Here is a 24,320-nt window from a genome sequence, read left to right as displayed (position 1 = left end):
CTGTGTGTGTAGGTGGTTCAAGTATGTTGGGAGAACCAGCTCTATGATGCAATGATCTACGTTTTCAACAGTGGAATGAATGACTACATCACTCCAATGGAGGTAGGTCCTCCACTAAAACGTTTAAACTTTTGTCATAGCAGGGCAATTTTTTTACAGAATTATTATTTTATTGTCTGACATAAATTAGAATAATGAAAATGTATCATTTTAAGAGACAACAAAGGTTCCAAAGTACGAAAAGGAAGTGTTACTAAAAAGATGGATGATTAGCAAAAAGTCAGTGATGTGATTGGGTATAAAAAGGTATCTTAGTGAGGCAGCGTGACCAATCTGCAAAACTGCATCTACAAATACTCATTAATCAACAGTATGTAATACAGGCTCCATCAAAGCTGAAATGTATGCACGGGTTTTAGATCAGAATATCCACACAACGTCTTTTTTAGCAAGACAATGCTAAACCTCATACTACATCTATTCCAACAGCACGGCTTTGTAGTAGAAAGACTCTGTAAACACTGAAGGTCTGTGGCAGGCATGAAAACAAAAGTACAACAAGGGCGACTCGGGACTGTTGAGCAGCAGGAATCCGCTATCAGACAAGAATGGGACAACAGCTGAATTCACTTTATTGTCATTATCCAATTACAGCCAATACAAAAACATTTACAGTATCAGTCAGAGGCACAATAACATAAAATGCCTAAAAAGTGAGGGCAAAATACAATATAAGGCTTCTTCTCGTTATTATTCAGTGACAAAGTGTCATTTCATCAGTTTTTGTCCTTATGCATTAGTTTTTATTTAGTTATTGTCTCATTTCATCAGAAATAAAGGTAACTGACAAAAGTGTAATGAACATTTTCATTTGAAATGAACACTGCATTCACTTCAGTTTTTCCATCTCTGTGGATTTAAATGAGAATGATCAATGCTCATAAAAATCACGTTTGTTGGACAGTCTGTCAGACAGATGTAGAGGGTTGCCATGGCAGCAGAGCTGATTCAGTCATTTGGAGAAGACGGACCTCCATCTGCACCACGTACTGGTGCATGATGGGTAACAGTTTATTTACTGATCGTCTCTCCACCAAAGCTTCTTTTTTTCTTTTTCTTTTTTAACAAACCTTTAGAAAAATATCTGAATTGATTCATTCATTGATTGATAAATCCTTCTGCTCGTTATTTCAGAAACTCTTTGCAGTGATTGGTCCAACACTTAAGGAGGGAAGGAGCCTAACAGGTAACACTCAAAACCACATTTGATCTATTTTTGTCCATCTTGATAGCAAAGCTTTTCATAGTAGCAAATATAATCTCTGCATTTCTCTTCTTGGGTAGATGAGAACGTGGTAATGGGAAACAAACTGCTCGTGTACATAAGGTAACTCATACAAATATCAATTTATTCCTCAGTTTATTGTAGCATAAACCTCTATTTAGCATATATGCTGCTTTTACTGTGGAAGAGGAGTCAAACGTTTATTGTGATTTTAAGGTCGTGGCTTTAGAGGTACTAAGAAAAATTCCTAATGCATTAAATTGGATTGTTTGGAATGAAATTAATTCCAAACGTAAAGCAAAGAGCCCTCACTCACTAGGTTTGTGCACCTGATTTGAACTTTTTACAGCCATTAATCTTTGTATTGTGTACACAGTATCTTAACACACCACTGTTTATACATATATCTGACAATATATAGTGTGTGTGTGTGTGTGTGTGTAGCTGTTGTCTTGCAGGGAGGGCATATCCACTTGGAGATATCCCAGAAGACCTTGTGGTTCAAGTCAAGAACCAGGTATGCAGATACAGTTTTGGGTGTTTGTTGTGCTGATTAACTATGCTGGACTATGATTATAAATCACAGAGCCTGGAGGTCCATTAATACTATGAACGTCTATTATCAGTTAAGACTGTTGCTCTTGCTAGTTGGTAACAGAAATACTAGCTGGTTAAACACATTTTTTTCCGGTTCAGTTCAATCTGATAGCACCCAGTCACGAGAATGGAGGACTGTCTCGCTCCATCAGAGTAAACTGGACATAACCAACCAGAGCGATGTGCTGATGTTAGTGTGTAAGGAAACAAGGCTAAGGACAGTTTTAGTGGTATAGCAGAGAAATATAGCTGGCTGGGTCAGTCCCCTCCCAGCCTGTTTTCAAAATCAACTGGCTGTTTGCCTCATTTCACTGAGTCACGGATCATCCTCACTATAATAAGGACTAATTTAGTCTAATAAGCCATCTGGGTCAGGGCCTTCCCAGAAGGGAAAGCAGGAATGGGATTCAAGAGTTCAGTCTTGGAGATCATCACTCACAGCGTGATTCAGTTTGGGATTGTTAGATTGTTAGAGGAACACCAGACGATGATCTGAGATTTTTCTTTGGATGCACATTTGGGGTCATTGTTCTGTTGAAAGGTGAAATTCCTCCTCCTCGTCAGCATTCCAGCAGACACCTGAAGGTTTTGGGAGAACAGTGGCAATACAAAGAACTGGATGTGGTCAGGGAAGCTGCCAAGAGACCTTCAGCAACACCGAAGGAGCTGCAGGAATTTCTGGAAGTGTTGGTTGTGTAGTACATGTTACAACAATCTCCGGCATTCTCCATATCGCGTGTTTAGTGCAAAAACAACACTTTGCATCGTCAGAAGAACACCGTACCCACTGTGAAGAATGGCCATGCCATGCTTTTGGACTGCTTTTCTTCAGCTGTAACAACGCCTTTAGTCAAGATGAAACAAAAAGAAGATGAAGAGGAATTTCACCTTCAACATGAGAGCTGCGGGTTTACACTGAGAGTCATGTTGAAGACAAATATGTACAGATTAGATATGCAGACGTGTAAAGCGGTGTTTCATCCATGTGCCGCACTTTTCACAGGATGTCGTTAGTAATATGTGAACATCTTTTGTAGTAACACACTTTTGTATCACATTTAACATCCGTTTAAGTGTTTTTTCTTTCTGTTTGGTTACAACATGCAGGGTCCCACACAGCTCAGCATCACTTCAGGTGTGATTGTTAGAATGGTTTGTCTGTGACATCATCCGTTGAGCGGCACTGAAATGTAACTCTGTCTGTGAGTTTTAGACTCGTTGGTTTGTCTCATCGGATTATTTGACTAAGAAATTGGTCACCAGGAACATCCGTGGATTAATCACAGAGAAACCTTTCAGTGATGCTGGAACCTTTTTTCTAAACACTGGTAACTAATGTTTGACATGTTTTTGTGTCCGTCAGGTTTTTGACTTCCTAATCCGTCTCCACTCAGCTGACTCGTCCGAGGAAGAGGAAGTTTTTCCATTTATTCGTACACTCCTCCACTTTGACACCAGGGAATTTCTCAATGTTCTCGCCATGGTGAGATTAAAAATTAAAATGTAATCAAAATGTATTCAGATCTGGGTTTTTTATTTTGTTTGTTTTTGTTTGTGGTTTAGCCTGGCTTGGTTTGATGGTTTAATGGTTTACCCAGTTGGCTGGTTTCCCTGGTTCGACTGCAGGAGGAGATGCAAATTCCCCTGGGAAGATCATCTGTCATTAAAATATGGCAAACAGAGACAGCGACAATTATGAACATAAAGAATCTTTCAAAGACAACTAGTGGGCATACAGAGCAGCAGCATGGTGGTGGAAGCCTTTCCCACAGCCACTGATGAAACACAGTGCACTCTGCATGTACAGTATCCAAATTCTTTTCTGGGTTTATTGGATGTCAAGTTAAGCTCCTTGATGTAAACTTGGAATAGATAACTTTATATAGATACTTTTCCAAGTTCCTCACATCTGAGCTAGCACTGTCACACAGGACAGTGTCACATTTTTCAGTGCGCTTCAATGCTAACATGCACATTTCTTGTTTTTAGATGTTGAATTCACAGGTCAGTGTTTCTGGCTGTTTTTTGGACTGTCATTTATGACCTGTTGTTAATGTGTCAGAGGACTCCAACACAGCTTATTTTACAAACAGGAGGAAGAGTGTGATGCCAGATGAGTGTGGTAGGGGAGCTGTGCAGGTATGCAGGGAACTCCAAGCTTAAGATGAGTCCAGCCTTTTCTTTAATGTCTGCTTACTTTGGAGTGGGAATTAGAGTTGACAGGCAGGGTTGCAAAGGGGAGGGGTCAGGAAAAACGTCAGGGAAGTGGAAAAGGTAACGTTAGCAACTGATGAATTAAAACTGCACACTAAATATTACTGAGTGTGTGAGACTACAATGATCTGATGATGCCTGCAGCTTTATACTGATGCTGAGTGGCAAAGGAAACCAGGCGTGTCAGCTAAGGAAGCAGACGACAACTTGTGTGCTCCATGTCCTCTGAAGGAAAGGAAAAGTGTCGTTCCCTTAATGCAGAGAGGCAGAGTGAACGTGAAGCGACAGGTCGGCACTGGGAGACCACCACAGTACCCTGAAAGATCACCTTCAAGGGATAAGTGTAGATATATTTTAATAACCACAGAGTGCAGACCGATGTGGGAGGTTCCCTCAAAAAAAGTGAAATGTCAGTTATTACTTTTATGGTTGTTCTTCACTCATTAGGATGTTCTCACTTCTTTCTAGACATTTGAAGACTTTAAAAATGACAAGCAGGCCCTTGAGTACCAGCAGAGGATAGTGGACATCTTACTTCAGGTAAAACGACAATGTGGACAGTAAGGACCCAGGACGCACACGACGGCTCTGAAAAACTCTTTATTATTATGTGTGGCGGCAGTTTTCCAGCCTTGGCCACCCACACTCTGCTCTTCTTGTTTCCAACTGAACCCACAGCCTTCCTGACACTACACCCTGTGTGTGTCGGGTCTTTGCTGGATTTCTTTCTTATGGACATGACTTTCAGATGCTGTTCTTCATCTGTAGGCAGTTTGTAGGCCTCACACTTTTGTGAAGGACACATTGAACACCAATTAAAAAAAACAAAACAGCTATGCTATCTTTAGCATTTTATAGATTCAGTTATTGGATACAAATAAAAAAAAGAGTCTGAAAACTTCTGGCTCATTCCTTGCGTTAGGTTTCTTTGTTATGATTGAGTGATTAATCGGTCAGTGTTAAATTGATGAAAATGGTCTGGGACCAGGACTGGAAACTAAATCTGGCTCAGTGGAAGAAATAGACAAAGAAATGATGGTGGCTCAAGACTTTTGCACAGTGCTGTAGATACAATCCAAAATAAGAAATTCTTTATTTTATACCATATTTGGGAAATAAAACAGACTTAATGGAAAACGTATAAAGTTTACTCATGTAGTAAGGTGCACTTCATTTTTATTGTTTATAACTGTTGTTTGCGTTTCTGTTTTTCTAGGTAATGGTGGACAACGCAGACTTTACTCCTTCCCAAGTGGGCGGACTCTTCACCTTTTTAGCTCGTCAGTTGGCCAAACCAGACAACACCCTGTTTGTCAACAGGAAGCTCTTTGATCAGGTGACCAGTAGCTGTTACACGTTCAGTCTTTTTTTGAACAATTTCAATGTTTATTCAGCATTTCTGATTTGACTACATCACCGCCTGAGCACAAAAACCACATGACCATGAACAAATTAATATATTAATAAATTACATAACTGATTTCCTAATTTGGAAGACACCATCGAATCCTGCCTGGATTTAGAGGAGAAACTAGAATCATTATTCTCCTTGAAAAGCAGCTTCCAGCAGTGACGTAGCACAAACACAACCCTTTTTTACTCCGCTTACTTTCTTGTCTTGAAATAAATTAGTTTTTGATTCTGTGTTGTTCAAAGCTTGGAGCGTATCTGTACAGGTGAAGTGTAGCTGCATCAGGCAGCCCCCTGCACCTCTCTGTTTATAAAGTATTGATTCATCTGGCAAAGTCGAAGCTGGATCGTGTCTGTGCACACAAAGTGTTTAGACTTTATTAACGTATTAATTTAACATATTAAGGATTAAAGATGATCTAGTCTTAGCAACAGCACATCTTACCCTCTCCCAGATGTAATGAGAAGTAAGCCAGGCGGACTCTGGACAATAAACTGAAAATAAGTCGATGACATGTTTCAACTTTGAGTCTTTGAATGAATTTGTTTGTCTTTACTCTTTCTAAATGATCTCATTGTCTGTGTAGGTGCTGGAGTTCCTTTGTTGTCCGGACGATGATTCCCGACACACTGAAAGGCAGCAGGTTAAATACACAAACCGTCTGTCTGTCTCTCATAACCCTGTGCTCCCTCGCTGTTCTCAACAGTTTCCTTCGTGTCGACCTCCTTGGCACAGGAACCAGACACAGCGTTTTCTAAAACACTGATGTCGTCGCCTGCTTTGTACTCTGGTTGTAAATGTGCGTCAGGATCACGGACTGCTGGGGAGTGCAGGTCCTCAGAGCCCTGTGGCTGATGCTGTCAGCAGTATTCAGCGTACATATGTGTTCACAATAAAACACACATCATAGAAAATACATCAAATGTTGACACTGAGAAAATGAACCGTTTTAAGACAAACATGAGCTAATTTTGGATTTGGCATTCGGAGCATCTGAAAAAAGTTGAACAGGTCTGTGTTTCCCACAGTGCAGCATCCCTCCTTCTTTTAACTACAGTCTGTAAACGGCGGTGAGCAGCTGCTGGACTTTAGTGTTGTTCTTGTCTGACATACAGCTGTGGGCAGGAACGTCGTATCATTTCACTGAACAGTTCTCCTTCCAGGATCGACTGATTGTACAGCATACATCTTTAATAACTGTGAGATCACGTAGATTAGAGAAAATCCAAAATAAATTCAAACTTGAGCACCCGAGTCTTTTGTTTGAGTCACTAAAGATGTGTGCTGCATCATTAGATCTCACCCTTGATGAGTAAATGAGAATCTTTGACCACAACTATTGCATTCAGCTGCTGGATTCAAGCTTAATAACTGAAGAACTAAACACGTGCAACTCCTCACATGTTCTGGTTTCATGTTTCAGCTCTTTTTTGTGATTGATTTAAAGGTTCTGCTGGAGCTTCTGCAGGTCGGGGGTGTGGTCCAGTTTAATGAAGAAAGACTCCTGATTCTGGCAGAGAAAGCCAAGTTGTAAGTATCTGAACACAACGACGGACAGTTTGATTTTAAAAACTTTTAACTGCAACATTTATCAACACTTACTTAAAACTGTGTATGCAAACTTTGCATGAGTAACTTTTAGTTTACCTGATATTCACTCCTGACTTAACTGACTGTTTTGGTTCCACCAACCCTTGAAGGAAAAATGTCTCTTTAAGTTTTCTTGCTTTAAACAAGTGGACACTGAGGGTAACAGATGAACCAAACACAGAGTTTAGATTTGCCAAAAACCTGAAATCGTGTGTAAACCTCGACTCAGAGAACGGAAAGTTGAGAAGTTTCTAAATGTGAAGATTACTGATAGATTTGTAATTATGAACAATGCATAGCACAAAGCCATCTGAGTGATAGATTATTGCTGCTTTAACTTTGTCAATATTTGATACACACAACATATTTGTGATACACCAATTTCACTCTTGTGCATTTTCACATCAATACTGATGACATAAGATTGTGGATCTTTTGCCTTTCATAAGTTATGATACCTGTGAAAACAGCTGAGAGAATTTATATATGAATAAATAATGTAATTCAAATGGTAGCAATGCTACAGGATTTTCTTATTATTATAATGTGTTTTGCCACCAGCTACCAAATCTGTGAATTTCTTTATGAGAAGAATCATCAGTATGACATGATCATTGACTGCTACCTGAAAGACCCCCTCAGAAAGGTGCGGCAGATTATTCAGTTCATTTGACTTAAAAGTGTAAACTTGCAAATGTATTATACTATATATGTAAATATTATATATATGGAATAATTGATGACGTGTGTGACTGTTTGTCAGTGGGAAATCTTTAACTACATCCACAACCTGCTGTCCATGCCTGGATACAGCCACGAGGAAAAACAAAGAGTCAAGAGCAAAGTGCTGAAACACATAAGGGTTAGTAGACACACACACACACACACACACACACACACACACACACACACACACACACACACACACACACACACAGCTGTGCATTACATCCTGGTACTTATTACTGTGGTAGTTGGTGGGTAGAGTGTGAAAGTGACAGGCTAAATGGGTCATATAGTCGTAGGTGTTTAAAATTCTCAGTACAATGAGAGATTTCTAACATTTCTGACATGTTACAGTGGTTAGCATACTGTAGGTAGCTCATTCTGTCAATATGAAAGTGTTTACAGAAGATAACAGCCTATTCTGACTCTCTGTGTGATTTAGTCCTCCGACTGCTGTGAGATCCACTTTGGTTTCATTTTTGACTCAAAGTCTTTTTTACAAACGTATATTTGCAATATACATAAATTGCAAATATACATAATTAATGGTATAATTAAATACATATGCATACATACATAATTAAAAAAATACGCATGTATAGATATTTACATACAAAAGTCTAAGAAGGCAAACAGTCCCCAACTTTGGCGTCACTGTTACTGTGAAAGATCGACATTTAGTACAAGTATTTGTAATTTTGTACACCAACTGAACTTCAACATGAAAGACAATCAACATGGGATTAAAGTGCAAACTGGAAGCTTTAATTCAAGAGGTTTAACAAGAGCGTGGCCTTAACTGTCCAAAACGACAGATCTCCATTTTCAGAAGCTCAGAAATCAGTCTGGTCTGAAGCTCCGTCAAATGTCTTGGATGTCCTTCATCTATGGGCATACAGATGCTGTTTCCTCCCTTTAGATGCTCTGACAGGCTTTTATTGTTGACACCTTAAGCTGCTCCTTGTTTGTGGTTCTCTCTTGTTGTGTTTAGTGCATTAAATAAAAGAAATCAACAGCTGTTTTTGGTCTTTTGTTAGTTTTATTCTTGTAGAAATGATTTCAGTCCACACAGAGCACACAGGAAGCAGACCCTACTTATATAGTTTCCTGCCACATCTTTATTACCCTGTTGCCAGGCAGAAATCCAGTCACCCTACACAGATCAAACACAGGATATATGTAGTAGATATGATAATGAAGTCTTATCTATTCAGAGAAAGGAAACCGGACGCTGTCTTAGTTTGGGAGGTTCTCCATGCCTGCACTTCCCTTACCAAGGGTGAAGCATAGATATGCCACTGGAGAAAGAAAGTCTTAGTATATAACAAATAATGTTTTTCACTCTGACTTCAGTAAGTGAGAAGCTGCTGCGTTGGATCACGATTAGATGAATAATAATAATGTATACTTTATTGATCCCCGCGGGGAAATTCCTCTCTGCATTTAACCCATTCACTCAGTGAAGCAGTGGGCGCCCGGGGAGCAGCGTGTAGGGACGGTACCTTGCTCAGGGGAATCGAACCCATGACCTTCCGATCGCGGGGCCAACACTTTACCTACTGAGCTATCTATTTTTTTGTCTTGAGGATCTCTCGGGTTGTTTTCTTTGGTTATTTTCCGTCTGCACTCTGAGCTGCTGTCTGATCAGTTTTACAGAGCGCCCTGTACACTTCACAGTTTATCCTGATGCTTCTGTCAGCACATCATCAAGTAACACTTGTGAGCTGGTTTCAGTTGACAGCCACACATGTTCAACCTTATTTCAGTGTCTCGATGAAGTTAAGACCCAGTTGGCCTCAAATTTTCTTAAGTTTAACGAGGAAAAAACTGAAGTGATCATCTTTGGATCAAGCTGCTATTCTAGTACCCCAGATCTGCACACTTTAGCACCTTTTGTTAAACCGCATGCCAAAAATTTGGGGGTTATCCCTGATAATAAGTTTACCTTTGAGTAACAGATTAACTCTGTTGTACAGCGGTCCTTTTTTAAATTGAGGCTCTTATCCAAGGTGAGATCGTTCTTATCTTTTAAAAAACTAAAACGGGCAGTTCACGCTTTTATCTTATCTCAACTGGACCCCTGTAATTCTTCATATGTAGCTGTTAGCCAGTGTTGTCTAGCACGGCTCCAGCTGGTCTCCTGACACGAAGACACGCAAACATGTTTCCCCGGTCTCGCCTCACTGGCTCGCTTTAGAATTAAATACAACATTTATTGATGACTTATAAAGCGCTGAACGGTCAGGCTCCAGAGTATCTGTCTGACTGACTGCAGCCTTATTTGCCACCTAGAGCTCTTAGATCAAGTGATCTCTTGCTCCTGGTCACGTCTGAGTCCAGCCTGTTTCACAGAGGTGACCGGGCGTTTGCGGTTGTGGTGCCGAAAATCTGTCATTGATATTATTTGTTACTGTGTAATCTTTTATCTTTGTACAGCACTTTGGCCAACATTTTGTTGTTATTAAATGTGCTATATAAATAAAAATAAAGTAAAAAACCAACATCGCCTCCATCACGTTTGACAGACGATGTGGTACGATGGAGTCTTTGTGTAAACACAGCTGTAATTCTCAAACAGTCGGAACTTCGATCTCATCTTGGTCAATAAATTTGAAATATTCTGTGATGAATTACAGATGCAAAACTAATTACAAAATATCAAACTGTCTAAAAACTTAGAGACTAACTAGACATGAACTAATAGTTGAAGCACCTGCAGTCTGCTTGAATCCCAGTTTGCTGCTGGTGGCTGTTTTTTAAATGTTTTCCTTTTTTCCACATTTCTGTATTTGCAAATTCAGGGGGATGAATGAAGTATGAAATTGTCTGACCAACAATAAATTTACAAAACATTTTGTAACATACCTTCACAGGACGTGGTGACGCTTGACCCGAGCAAATCAGCTGACTTAGTGCTGTTTCATTTCACCACCGAGGTGCAGCAAATCATCTCTGAGCTTCAGGTAAGGTCAACATAAATACTGATGTTATATATCTTTACGAAGCCTAAACGAAGCCTCGAACAGCACAAATGGATTTACAAATATTAAAACCTGAGAACTGCTGTCCAAGTCTTTGCCTTCTTCGTTTGTTGTGTATCAGATAAAATACATATATTGTGCATTTTCCAAAGGGCTGTAAATAGTACAGTATAGTATTTACATCGCACTTTTCTACTTCATGCAGCATGCCTCATTCACACATAACTGCTTTTTATCTAACATTCACACTCTCATCAGTGAATTGGAGAGCAGGGTTCGGTATCTTGTCCACAGATACAGACTCGAGCAGGAAGGGATCAAACCGCCAACCTCAGAATTAGTAGATGCTCTAACTCGTGAGCTACAGCCTCCCAGTTTCGGTTCATTTACTTTGTCTCTTAAGTCATAATGTTGGGATTTAAGTCTAATTTTAGTCCCTCTTGCAGAGCCGTTGCCAGAGCTCCTATCAGAGGATGCTGAGATAGTTTGACTCCTATGAAACTGAAGAGGGGCTCAGTTTTTGGAGGATTGCTAAACAGTGATTGTGTAAGGGTTGTGTCACAGTGAGCTCTGGTAGTGCTCTTTCTGTCCCTGCTCACACAAAGGAACAGATACTAGTCCTGTTTCTGGTTTGATCCCCATCTAGAGCAGCAAACCTGTGTGAATGTGACATCCTGGAGGAGCTGGACTACCTGTAACCTGTGATACAATCTTTTGACAAGGACACTAGAAAAGCAAAACTAGAAAAAAGATCATTCAGCAGCGATAAAGAGAAAGCAATGGTCTCCATCACATCAGTAGGTTGGTGGTTCCATCCCTGGCTGCTCCAGTCAGCATGCCAAATATCCCTGGGCAAGATACTAACCCCAAGTTGCTCTCCCATGTGTGTGAATGTTAGATGAGGCCTGTTGTATAAAGTGCTTTGAGATCTCCAGGAGAGTAGAAAACTGCTATATAGTCGGTCCATTTACCATCAAAGCAGGTTAAATGCATAGACACTGTTTCCTAATAAGACATATTGGTGCTTTATACTCTGATATTCTCCTATTTTTTGAGTGATTATGTAAAATATTCTTCTTCTCTCTCTCTCAAGGATGATCAGCTGCTTTTCAATTTCCTCAACTGCCTCTTGGAGCCACGGTACGGTGTGCGTTTTACCATCTGCTGTCTTAAGCTTTGATTATGCTCTCTTGCAGACACAGCTGGAGATGTTATTGCCAAGTAGTTTTGCTGTTATACTCCAGTTTAAGTCCTCCACCTCAGGTGCATAGTTGGTGCCATGTAAATTGTCCAGCTGCGAGTGTGTCGTCAGAAAAGATTGGGAGACACGCAAATGTTTGCACAGAGCTTTGTGGGGACCCTTGTGCTCAGCATCTGATAATGAAAATGAAAATCACTTGGACATGAGCAGAAGCCAGCGGACTTGCAGATGCACAAAGTTGAATCAATCCTGCATTTCTCTCTCTCATCCTAATTAATGTTCTTCTTTTCTTCCTTATGTGGTCACTTCTGCTCTTCTCAGGGAAGGCCCTCATTCAGGGTCCATCTTAGTTCAAGAAGGTGACCTCCATGAGCTTCTGCTGGATTTAATGTGCCGCTTTGCCCCAGACCAGCTTCTGAGCTTTCTCCACACCTCCCAGCACTACAGACTAGAAGATGCAATACAAGTACTATCTATTATAATTCTTCTTTGCATGTTTTTGTGTACAAAAGTTAAAAACCAAATTATTCCATAAACAGCTGCATTAGTTAACGTATGGAGTAATGTTGAGTGCGTCTGGGTAGAACATAGTTTCTATAGCTGTGATGCCTGAGGGGGTGGTATGTGTGTCTCTACCAGAGGCCTGGAAGTATCTTAGCCCGTCCTAGGACTGCACACACGGCAAAGACATTAACACATGTTCCTTTATGTTTATTAACACTTATAAATATACAGGAAGTGAAAAATGTGAATGAAGAAGAAATAGTGCATCATGGGAAGTCCCCAGCATTCTAAGCCTATTGCAGTGTAACTAAGGGAGGGTTCAGGGTCAAAAAGTAGTTTTAAGCCTAATCTTAAAAGAAGAAAGGGTGTCTATCTCCTGGATCTGAACTGGGCGCTGGCTCCACAGAATAGTGTCCTGAAAGCTGAAGGCTGCCTCCTGTTGTACTTTAAATATTGTAGGAACCACCAAGTAAGCCAGCAATCTGAGAGCAAAGTGCTCTGTTGTGCTCTGTGATACTCTACTAAGAGCTATTTAAGATGAGATTCTTCAAGATCTTTTCTGTGAGGAGATGGATTTTAAATTTTATTCCAGAAGTCTGGACCTTTGAAGAAACCTTAAAGTTTCTACACTTTATGATGATCCCTCAGAGTTCTGTCTGTATGCTGTGATAGAAGCTGTGGGGTCCTCGTCGTTGAGATAACTCACTGGGTTTCAGTTCTTCAGGTGTGAAGAAGATTAAAAGGTTTTTTTAGTCTTTCATTGCTTGATTTGCCTTCAAGCTGCTTTTTTAGAAGTTTTACTGGAGCCTTTGAAGTATCTACAGCTCCACTCGACCCAAACCCCCACCAGGACACCTAACTAACCTCATTTTAAGAAGAGATTTCTGTGCAGCTGTGATGTTGAAATTGTTACTTAGAGTCAGGACGAACACTTTAAATACAGCCTACAGTTTAACTCTTTTTCTTGCTGTTGACTGTGCACAGTGCACTCATCCTCGACACAGTGTAGTAAATACGATTTAAAATGTAAATTTAAATTCACAAGTCTTAAATGGGTGTTTTCAAATATAAGAAATTACACAGGGTGTAAGGATGATCTACACCCACACACTGAGTGTCAATCATAAACACAGCAAGTTGGAGCAGCTTAGTGGAAAGCAGATTATGGAAAGAATAAAGCAGCATGTTAGTCGTGACTGCACAGGTAAGCATCCTGCAGCCAGACTGAGGGGACCGTGTTAAACATTCAATGTTTTTATCTGTAGATAACTCAGAAGCACCACTGCAATGAAGCTACAGCCTACCTGCTGGAGACGAAAGGAGATGTTCATGGAGCATTTGCTGTCTTATTAGAGGTAACAACATAACATCAAAATACCAATTCAGCTGATTTTATATAGCAACACTTGCACTTTAAATTGTAAGGTAAAGACTCTACAATATTTATGCTCTAATCGTTAACCTTTTACCAGATTAACTCAAGAAAACAAGCAATGACCTTACTGCCTTACTGACCACTTTGTTGGGCAGCCACGTTGTCACATCCTTTTGACATCAGAGCTGTTTTAGTTCTTGGTGGCATCAAGGTGCTGAAACATTCATGCCAGTTATGCTGCAAAGCGGTCCCCCCCTCAGACTCAAACATGACAAACCTCTTCAACCGTCTACGTGAGAGTCACGTGACAGAGTGTGGAGAGAGTTTACGGATGAGAAGCAAAAAAGAGCCGTCAGGTGCTCCAAATAAACCTCAGACTCAAACGTTAGAACAGACTTTTCCCCGCAGCACCCCGTGTAATAAATACAAAGAAAATGGCGGCTGTTACAACTTATGTCTAGAAATGTATAGTTTAATGCATCGGTCAAAACACTCGACTCCAGGTACAGTTGAGCTGCCCGAGAGTCACTGAGCTGACAGAAAAAGCACTATTTTGTGATTTATATTGTTCTCGGGATGAGAACTGTGGCATATCGGGATCTGAGATTTTGGTCATGTCGCACAGTCCTAACTTAATTGGTACTTAAAGACCTAAAGTGTGCTACACACAAGGCTGGATGGATCCATGTTTTCATGTTTATGTCAAATTCTGATCTTCCTGTCTGAATGTTGCTGTAGAAATTGAGGCTCATCAAATTAGTGTTTCCTGGCTTCTGTTGTGAAAAGTGTTGCCTCAGTTTCCTGTTCTTAGCTGAAGTGGTACCTACTGTAATGTGCTCCTGCTGTAGCTTGAACTGCTTTAATGAGTGGTCATCTGAGCTACTGTTCCCTTCGTATCAGCTCGATACAGAATACCTATACCCCTCAGACTGCAGCATTAATGAGGCATTTTTGCTCAGAGAATTGCTCACTGGGTAGTTTCTTTTTCATACTGGTCTCTGTAAACCCTACAAGATGGTTTTGTGGGAAAATCCAAGCCGATCAATCAGCCTGTCTGTCACCAACAACCATGTTCAAAGTCACTTTTCACCCAAATCTTCCCAGTTTCACTTTGAACTTCAGCAGCTTGGCTTGACCTGAATGCACTTAGCTGCTGCTGTGTGATTGGCTGATTCAATACTCTCATTGAAAAGCAGATGAACACGTGTACATAACAAAGTGACCCGTAAGTGGTATATTGGTGTTTACACAGACATTATTTTTATTTGTGAAGTAAAACATTTTCATACTTAAAATAGTGAAAGACCAAGTTGTTACACTGCTGCTGTCTTATGGATGTAATTGTTGTCACAAAAAGCTTTTTTACTCTCTGTGAAGACACTGAAGGAAACACTGTGTGCTCTTACTGCTGAGAGTGACAGTGGAGCAAAGGGTGGGAGATGGGACGAGGACGAGGCTGTAAGAGCTGAATCGATGCTGATGAAATTAAAGGAATCTGTGAATGACATCATTGTCTTCTGTCATCGAAGTTGTCAGGGCCTTGACCAGAAACAGAGAGAGGTGGGTGCTGTGCGTGGGTATGTTTGCAGTTGAGAACTGACATTGCTAGTTATTACTTGTTTTCCTTATCTCACAGGTTCTCTGGTTTCCACTTTTGGACACAATGATGGCATCTCAGAAACAAGTAAAGGGGCTCAATGCTAAACACACCTCTGACGGTAACAGTTTGCATGCATCACTACACATGTAAACAAAGATGCCTCGATTTGTGTGCTGCTCACTATGACAATGCTTCCTCTCTAGTCTTTCAGATCTGTGCCGCTCTCTGATGACTTTTTGTTAATTTAACACATTTTGTTAAAGTATAAAAAGCTACTGATGCTGAGCTCCCTCGGTCAGTTTGCTGTGAGTCACAGACAAACTGACCAGTTCTGTGATTCAACAAAGCCAAAAACAGCCATTGCCTAATAACCTGAATATGACGAGCTCGTAACCCTTTGTGCAGTGCTTGCATGTCCAGTTTTATAGTGACTATAAGCTTGTGCTACGGCAGGAGATGGAACAAATACAACTACAGTATGAAAAAAACACACTGTCAGGCCAGCGTTACACATCAAGTTTAGGTTTTGATGTTAATGTTCAACCACAGTGGTGGAATAAGTACTGAGACTCTTTAGTTAAAGTCCTACTGCCACATTTTAGACTAGAGCATTTAAAAATGTCAAATGATCAGAGTTATTTTGTCTGTATGTGCTCAGACAAAGCTCAGTGTGTTTACCTTTGTTTAATAGAATATGCAGCACTCCCTTTAAAGAATATTTCATTGACCCCAGGACCAGTATTACCTCCTTCCCATTTTCCTTCCTACCCGCTCTCAGTCTAGCAAGGGTTCAGCAGTGACCAGTGGGTCATGATAGCATAGCTCAGGAGATAAAGTGAACCCTCTACTGTTCTGAACATTGATGGTTTGATCCTGCATGCCAGAGCTTAGGCAAGATACTGAATCCTGAGTTATACCTGTTGTATCCACTGGAGTGTGAGTGCATGAATGTTAGGCTCAAGGCACAGAAAACTTTCACTTGTTCCATTGGCAGATTTTTTCACTTGTTTCAAGCAAAAAAAATCTCGTATTAAGTGAAAAAAAGTGCCAATGGAACAAGTGAAAATTCTCCAGATCCAAGATGCACCGTCTCAAAACAAGTTCCCATATCTCACTGAAATGTTACTCTGTAGCTGATTGTGTCTTATTTTAACTGTGATGAGATATTTTGACTAGAAATTAGACAAATATACTTGGTAAGATTTTGAGCTTTTGCAGTGAACCTAATGCAGACATAGTCCATAACTATGTCTGAGTTTATTCAGGGAGAATGTCTGGGGGGGGAGCAGTGTAATGAATATGCTGTAACTGTAGTCCTCAGCACTGACGTGCTAGCTCACTGTGTGGAGCTGATTTGACGACATGAACTTTGTTTCAAAGGAAATGAAACAGTTTAGCTCTAACTACAGAAGGACCCTTGAGCAGTGAGTGTGTGCACTAAAGAGTATTTGAGCTGTGATTTTGTTGCTCATCCTGTAAACAAACAAAAGAATCTGGTGACTCAGAGAGAAAATTGTACATGCGTTTTTTTGTTATTGTTTTTTTATTGAATCAGTTCTTGGTGTGGCTAATTCATCATGTCTGTAAATGTCTTAGTGCTGAAGGAGCTCACGATGAAGGTTCTCAACGCTATGAGCAGCTTTATTTCTTTACCTGCCATCATTCAACAGATCCTGCAGGTTTGTATACAGTCTGTCCATGCATCTATATGTACACACACACACACACACACACACACACACACACACACACACACACACACACACACACAGTACGGTGAGAAATTCTTAAACCCACCCTTCATGTGTCTTGCTGCATGCTCAGTCATCCAGGTAAGTAAATCACGTGCCCGGCAGGTGAAGGTGAGTCCATCTCACCTGCAGCGGCATCGCAGACCACGCCCCGCCACAATAATAGAGCATTTTTTTGTTTACCGTAATTATAAACTTTGTCCTAATTATGTCCTGGGTTTTAACTATTTAATAATAAAAAAGGAAACATCACAAAAACACTTAAGGTCATGAAAATTAATTGAGATTTAGCAATTCAATGAGGCATCCACCTTATTTATTGAAAAGTATCGGTATCAGCGATACTGGCCCGTATTTACTTGGTATCGGCTCGATACCAAAATATGCAGTATGGCACACCACTACCTCCCAGCCCATTGTTCTTTCAGTGATGCTGGTTTCAGTCATTGTGCAAATGTGCTGTTTATAAGGTCGGGGAAGCCTGCAGTCAGCTGAGACTGAGTCACCTGGATGAGTGACGAAGCGTTTCTCCCACTGAAAAACAAAACATTGCAAAGCAGCCAGTGTCTAGGTTATCAGCTCCTCCGGCTGAAGGATGTGTTCATTCATCCGCCGTTCATCAGAACGGCTGCTTCTCCTACAGCACAATCTAGAATTTATTCCAACATAACCTTTGCTCACAGTCACGTGACAGTTGATTACAGTCTGTGCATTGTGATGGATCATGAGCCAGACGAGCTACTGCATCACGGATGCTCTGGTTTCCCACAGAGAAAAGTTTCACATGAATTCCAGTCATTTTGTAGTAAATACTCTTGATTTCTTTGTGTGGTCCGATATCGCCCCAGTTTGACAACATTTAAATTATGTTAGCATTGAGTTTAATGCAAGCTAAGGCTTGTTTCATTATTTGGACTTATTTTACTGTTTAACAACATGTTTGTTCAGATTGGTCAAACAATCCTATGAAAAGTAGCAGCAGTTTATACAAACACAGCAATTAATTATTGGCTGTGTTTAAATCCTGATTTAGCTTAATCTCATTTGTCTGTGCCATAGAGCACCATATAATCACCATATGGTCCCACTGTTCACTGACACTTCATTTCATACTGCGTAACATCGGACTCCATCTGCCTGCTTGTGCTTGTTAGGATCCAGTGTATGGCAAAGGCAAGCTGGCAGAGATTCAAGGCCTCATTCTGGGTATGCTGGACACGTTTAACTATGAACAGGTAAGACGTGTGTGTGTGTGTCTGTGTGTGTGTGTGTGTGAGAATGGCAGGTAATATTTGTGTTCACCAGACGATCTGGTTCAGACTAAGCAGCTGATTGAGTTAGGTATATGAAAGTATATTATAGAGAGACTTGTCTCCATAAACAATAGTGTTGTATGATGATGTGCCCAGGCTCAAAGTGTAAATAATCATTGTTTGCCAGGAGCAAAAACAGATGAATCAAAACCTCTCGAGCTTTTAGACACACGTTACTGTTTGCATGAATACAGATATATACCTTTGGAAACATTTTCAGCATAGCATAGAAATGACCGCCCATTCCAACCCATCATTACCATCTGATGTGTTGAAATGGGTGGTTTGTGTTGCTCATGTAGTCATGGTGTGAAAATAATTTTTAGCCTTGATCTGTGAAGGAAAACACGTTATTCTAATTACACATTTTGAACTCTTTATGGCACATGAATGTAGACATAACTAAGAAAAAAAATGTTTCAGACTTTACTTGAAACAACCACCAATCTGTTGAACTACGACCTCCACTGGTCCCTGGCTCACCTGCGTGCTGCTGTCACAAGAGGACTCCACCCACGACAAGACTGCTGTAACATCTGCCTCCAGCAGTACAAGAGGAGGCAGGATGCATCTGAGGAGATCATTGTTTTCAGGTAACACACACACATTATATATGTATATATATATATATGTGTGTATGTGTGTGTATATGTTTACATGGGAAACTCTTCCAGGTCCTTTACTTTTTGATTAATCTTGATTGCACTCCCTGTTTCTTCTGTTGTTATTGCCAAAGTGTCATTTGCACGCATCATGACTGTAACTTACTATTAATTTATGAACATTGAATAACACATTAACAGTGACAAAAGTCCATGTTCTGTTAATCGGTCGTGCAGAAAGTTTCCGTGGCTTGTCACCTTGTTTATACAATATTTAAGGCTTAAAAGGCTCACAGCTGATCATACCCAGGTCTTGGTAACAAGTAACAAACTGAATCTTTTTTTTATAAACTTTATCTTGCATAACTATTTTCTCTTCTTGACGGAGTCTTTTTTGATCTGCTTTTCACCTGCAGAGCCTGTATGACCTGTTACATGTCGTCTCATGTCTGTGTCCTATAATTTTAATGATCTCATCATTTTCCACATAATCAATAAGCCATTTGTGATTAAAATGCCGTCATGGAGAGTTTTACCAACATGATAAGCTAGTGAACTAAACAATCTTGTGCAAAATCTAAAGTTAAATAATGGTGTCATTGCAGCAATCGATTGAGTGCTGAGTATCAATGAAGTCCTGTAGGCAGTCATTGGATAATGGCCTGACCCTGACCAAAACATCTGAAATTATTAAATTCAGGTTTATTATATAACACAAATTTAAACAACAGTTTTGTCAAGGCGCATCAAATTGTGAGGTAAAGACTTGATTATTTTAGAGAAAAAGCCCAACAATCAGTTTGCTGTGAGCAACACGTGGTGACACCGGGAAGGAAAAACTCCTTTTAACAGGAAGAAACCTGCAGCAGAACCAGGCTCAGGGAGGGGCGGGGCCATCTGCTGCGACTGGTTAGTGATGATGGGAGGGAGAAGGAAAACCAAATAACTTGAGGAGAAAACAGTCAGTGATCTTCATTAACAGCCAGTCAGTCAGAATGACCTGCTCTGGAAGTGCCTTAATGCACACATCAGCAATAATCTATGAAAGACCTCAGTGCAAACCACGTAATGCTAAAGCCCAGCAGAGACCCTGTGAGACATTTCAAAAAGCAGACTGGGTCTACTGATTGGATTTTACACTGCCCCGATCCAGATTATGCCATAAGTTTTGGTTATGGCTCATTATTAGAATACTTGAATGCAGTACAATAAAGCCCCACAATGAAGAAAATGGGTAGAATGATGACACTGAACACCACAGCTCACAGATCCCCTCACTAGGCTTTCTTAAATGAAACTTGTTGCTAAAAGCAAAACAATCCATAGACATTAAAATGACTGTTTATGAATGTTTGTGTCTCTCCAGCTGTGGTCACCTATACCACCTGCAGTGCCTGCAGCAAAAGGATTGTGTGTGGGGCTGTGCTTCAGAGCTGCAACGGCAGTGGAGGTGCTACAAGTGTTCGGCCATCCACGGAGGAAGAGTCGGGCCTTCCACTGAACCAAAAAGAGGCCGTAGCACATCTCTGGCACAGGTGTGTGTGTGTGTGTGTGTGTGTGTGTGTGTGTGTGTGTGTGTGAGAGACAGTGAAAGAAGATATGTCAGTGCTGTACTTTAAACCAGCATGAAATGATATACGTTTGGTGTCTTTGATAGAAAGTTTGTTCAAAAATACAACAAGCACCAAGCTAAAGCAAAATGTATTCTGCTCACATGTTCATGAAAACCTTTATGACTCAGGCTGTGTGGAATCAGACAGTACAGATATGACTGCAGACGTCCAGCAGGGGGTTTAGAAAGTGTAGCATTAACTGTTGTCTCCCATTTTCAGTGGCTTAAAGCGATTTTGTCAGACAGCCCACAGTCTCATGGCTAGCTGAGGCATCTTTCCTTGTTATTGTGTTGCAAATAAGGCTGATTAAAGCTCTGGTGTTCACTCCAAGTACTGAACTTGCAACATCTAACAAAGTCAACACTAGTATATGTGCTCATCACAGCAGGGGTTTCACACTCATTTTAAATGGGGGACCACCTACAGCCCACTCCTTTCTGTCAGTGTGAAGACGTTACATATTTAACTGTTTTTCTACATGATGAAGAAAAAGACAGGAATCCATCAGCACGACTCTTTGGATTTAAATCGTAAGAAATAAACTACAGATAATTTCAGACTGTCCAGTTTTTGTTTTTTAAACTGTAGTCATAAAAAAACAGAAATTTCTATAGCAGAGAGTGGAAAACAGAAACTTTTCAAAGAGACTTTTTAGAGAATTGGGCCTAATTTGTTGAAGCTTTCTTTGGTACTGAACAGCAGAAATGAGGCTTTCTTGTCAGAGGTCATTTTTGAGGGGAAAAACAGCGGCTGTACAAAACAGCTGACTGGTTCATAAAAGCAAGCGAGTCATGCTGAACACATCACCATCAACCTTTGATGGGAAACTGGTGGGCTTTTATTGTGGTGGAAGCAAAACAGCGAAGCTAAGATAAATTCATGACGATGTTTTCCACATGTCTTCTTTTGCTGTTGGTTCGATGAGTTTTGGTCGTATAGTGACGAAACCTGCAGTTTTAGAATCTGTGCGACATGGTAACACGCATGTCCGTGTGCGTGCTGTCGGGTGAACGAGGGGATCCGTGTTGACGTCTTTCTGTGGAATCTGTTTACCTGATCTTTAATGGCTGTTTTATCTGTTTGGTGGTTGTTGAAATGGTTTTGTTGGTGTTTCTGTGGATACCACACATGTCTGTATTTAAATGGCACATTTGGCGGTACATCCTATTAAACCAGATGCAGTCTGATGTTGCATTTCATGACATGGACGGAGCTGGGCAGACTTCCAAACCTGGCTGTTTTGATTTCATTATTGAGTCCGAGGATGAGGAACGTTGTACTGAAACTAACACGGCTGAAACAACGCTGTCCCTCTCTGTGCCACAGACACATGTGACATCAGCACGCCAAGACACAGGAGCGTCGGCTCTCAGGAAGAAGGTAGGTTTGTAATCGATCCCAGGACGCTGAGCTGTGGCCCACTGTCTTTGCTGAAGGAATTGTTTCTGCTCAAACGTTTTCTGAGCAATAATTCTGAAATCATGGAGTGATCACTGTACACAACTTATTCTATACAAATCTCAGTTTGTAGTTTAATGTCAACATTAATATCAACAGTATTCTCTAGTTAACATGAGTCTCATCAACCGAATGTGAGACTAATCAAACTAATAATTATGTTGCAGTTCTGGTTTCTTTCTAAATTACTGTCATTTTTGCACTTTTTACAGAATATGTAACAAATTACATCTTAATAGACTGTTTGTGGTTTATGTTGTCATGATCCTGGGCCATGTTGGCCCAGCATTCTTAGTTTTCGTGCGTTTTGTATTTTGTTCTTTATTTATGCCCTGGTTTCTAGGTTGTTCTGTTAAGATGTTCTTTATTTGATTACCCCCTGTGTGCCCCTCTGTGTATCTGTGAGCCCTCGTTTCCCCTCCTTGTGTTTTATTCCATGTTTTCCCCAGCCCGTTATGTCCGTGCTCTCTCTCCTCCTGTCTGAACCTCTGTGTACTTCCTGTTTCACTTTGACAGTCTCTCGTCAGTATGCGTCATGTTGTGTTCACTCCTGCCCTGTCTCGTTACGATTATCTGTGTCAGCTGTGTTCCCCGTGTGCTCCCACTTCCCTCGTTAACCCTCTGTGCATTTATGTCCACGTCTCCCTCAGTTCAGTGTTGCGTTCTCCCTCATGACTGTGTGCCCCTCCGTGTGTTTCCTCGTGAGTCAGTTCCTTAGTACTTCCCAGTTTAGTTTCATATTATTTTGTATCGCCTTTATCTTTTGTCAGCAATAAAGCTGTATTTTGAGTTCAGTCCTGTTTTCCCGTGAGTTTGCGTTTGGGTCCTCATCCTGCCTGCACACAGCCTAATCATGACATATGTGCTGTGACCCAGGTGCTCGCTGAGGCAACACTGGACCTTCAGCAGGAACAGTCCTGGGATGAAATCCGCTGCTTATACCGAGGACCATCCAGGGTATTAAAACGAGCAGTTCTCTACACATTTTCATTTAGACATGACAGATTCCACTGATGCTGAAATTAATATCAGGTAGTGCTTGTTATTTTTTGTTATAGTTTAAAAACAGTTATCATTACACAACAGCAGTAAAAACAAATACAAGACATGAGAAACACAAACAGGTGATCCTACAGGTGAGTTTGTATGCTTGTGCATGTGTACTGCTCTGAAATGTCAAACAATCAAGATGTGATTGACCTGCAGGCTTGTTTGACAAAAAAGGTTGCATTAGCTGTTCAGACATTATAGCTATTTTTACACAAAACTACATTTTCAGAGGCTCAGAAGTAACTGGATGGACTGATAAGCAGTTTCTTGGCCAGTTGAGCCACGAAACTGGTAAAAGAAAAAACAGATAAAAGAAGCTGAAGCAGTCTTTGCTTATTGTATCCAATTATTTCAGTGCACGTAGCCTTGGTAGGGTGTGTCGATCTGTGGGACCAGCACCCCAAAACAGGAAGTCTAGATTGGCTCCCTGTTTATCTAATCCTAATGCATGTTTCTGTGGCTCAGTAGGCAGTGCAGAGTTTAGATGGAGTTGATGAGCGAGGCCACTGGTTTCTGAATGTCTACCCTCCCTCCTCCACTGGGAGGAACCCTGAGTTGCCTTGCAGGCCCAGTATTCATCAGCCCCCCCTCTAGATCAGTGCCAAGCCACTCAATTGAACTCAGTCAATTTAGGGGCTAAACTGTTAGAAATCTGGAGTAAATTGTAAGAGCTATTTAAACTCTATTAATACTCAGGTTTTTACCTTCACAAAGGGTTAAAAAAGGAATATCCACAATTTAGACTATTTGAATGTGTGACATTTTCTTAAAGCACAATCCAAAAATAATAAAAACAGAATCAAATCACTTGAATTATACTTATCTAACCTACTCTGATCTAATGTTGACTAGTGTTCCTGATAATAGTCCAACAGGAAAACAGAATCCCTTGGAAATTCAGCTCCCACCATTAAAGGGACTGACTTACTGCTGACGATACAATCCGAGCTCTCACTGCGGTTGTACAGGGACTGAGGGCTCCTAACAATGCCCAGTCACTCCCAAAGCCATGCAGCCTGTGGTTTAGCATCTTCCACAAGATTATTTGC

The 24,320-nt window shown here is 40.7% G+C and overlaps 1 protein-coding gene across 4 annotated transcripts in view; it reads left to right on the top strand.

The window, feature by feature from the left end:
* The window catches only part of vps8 (VPS8 subunit of CORVET complex), a 71,671-nt gene that overhangs the window by 45,699 nt on the left and 1,652 nt on the right, over nucleotides 1-24,320 (top strand). For all 4 annotated transcript variants that reach the window (XM_063491043.1, XM_063491042.1, XM_063491041.1 and 1 more), the window contains 23 exons: nucleotides 13-102; nucleotides 1,195-1,246; nucleotides 1,345-1,387; nucleotides 1,730-1,802; nucleotides 3,246-3,365; nucleotides 4,565-4,636; nucleotides 5,313-5,432; nucleotides 6,094-6,150; nucleotides 6,955-7,037; nucleotides 7,659-7,743; nucleotides 7,861-7,959; nucleotides 10,697-10,786; nucleotides 11,898-11,944; nucleotides 12,327-12,471; nucleotides 13,775-13,864; nucleotides 15,262-15,444; nucleotides 15,521-15,602; nucleotides 17,081-17,163; nucleotides 18,390-18,470; nucleotides 18,972-19,141; nucleotides 20,517-20,685; nucleotides 22,090-22,143; nucleotides 23,098-23,178. In XM_063491043.1, coding sequence (XP_063347113.1) covers nucleotides 13-102; nucleotides 1,195-1,246; nucleotides 1,345-1,387; nucleotides 1,730-1,802; nucleotides 3,246-3,365; nucleotides 4,565-4,636; nucleotides 5,313-5,432; nucleotides 6,094-6,150; nucleotides 6,955-7,037; nucleotides 7,659-7,743; nucleotides 7,861-7,959; nucleotides 10,697-10,786; nucleotides 11,898-11,944; nucleotides 12,327-12,471; nucleotides 13,775-13,864; nucleotides 15,262-15,444; nucleotides 15,521-15,602; nucleotides 17,081-17,163; nucleotides 18,390-18,470; nucleotides 18,972-19,141; nucleotides 20,517-20,685; nucleotides 22,090-22,143; nucleotides 23,098-23,178 — 2,169 coding nt within the window. The remainder of the gene's footprint in view (nucleotides 1-12; nucleotides 103-1,194; nucleotides 1,247-1,344; nucleotides 1,388-1,729; nucleotides 1,803-3,245; nucleotides 3,366-4,564; nucleotides 4,637-5,312; nucleotides 5,433-6,093; nucleotides 6,151-6,954; nucleotides 7,038-7,658; nucleotides 7,744-7,860; nucleotides 7,960-10,696; nucleotides 10,787-11,897; nucleotides 11,945-12,326; nucleotides 12,472-13,774; nucleotides 13,865-15,261; nucleotides 15,445-15,520; nucleotides 15,603-17,080; nucleotides 17,164-18,389; nucleotides 18,471-18,971; nucleotides 19,142-20,516; nucleotides 20,686-22,089; nucleotides 22,144-23,097; nucleotides 23,179-24,320) is intronic.

Source organism: Pelmatolapia mariae, linkage group LG13 (genome assembly GCF_036321145.2).
Source record: "Pelmatolapia mariae isolate MD_Pm_ZW linkage group LG13, Pm_UMD_F_2, whole genome shotgun sequence".
In the NCBI taxonomy this organism is placed as follows: Eukaryota; Metazoa; Chordata; class Actinopteri; order Cichliformes; family Cichlidae; genus Pelmatolapia; species Pelmatolapia mariae.
The sequence above is the reverse complement of the archived record's forward strand: the minus strand, read 5'-3'. Positions and strand labels throughout refer to the sequence as shown.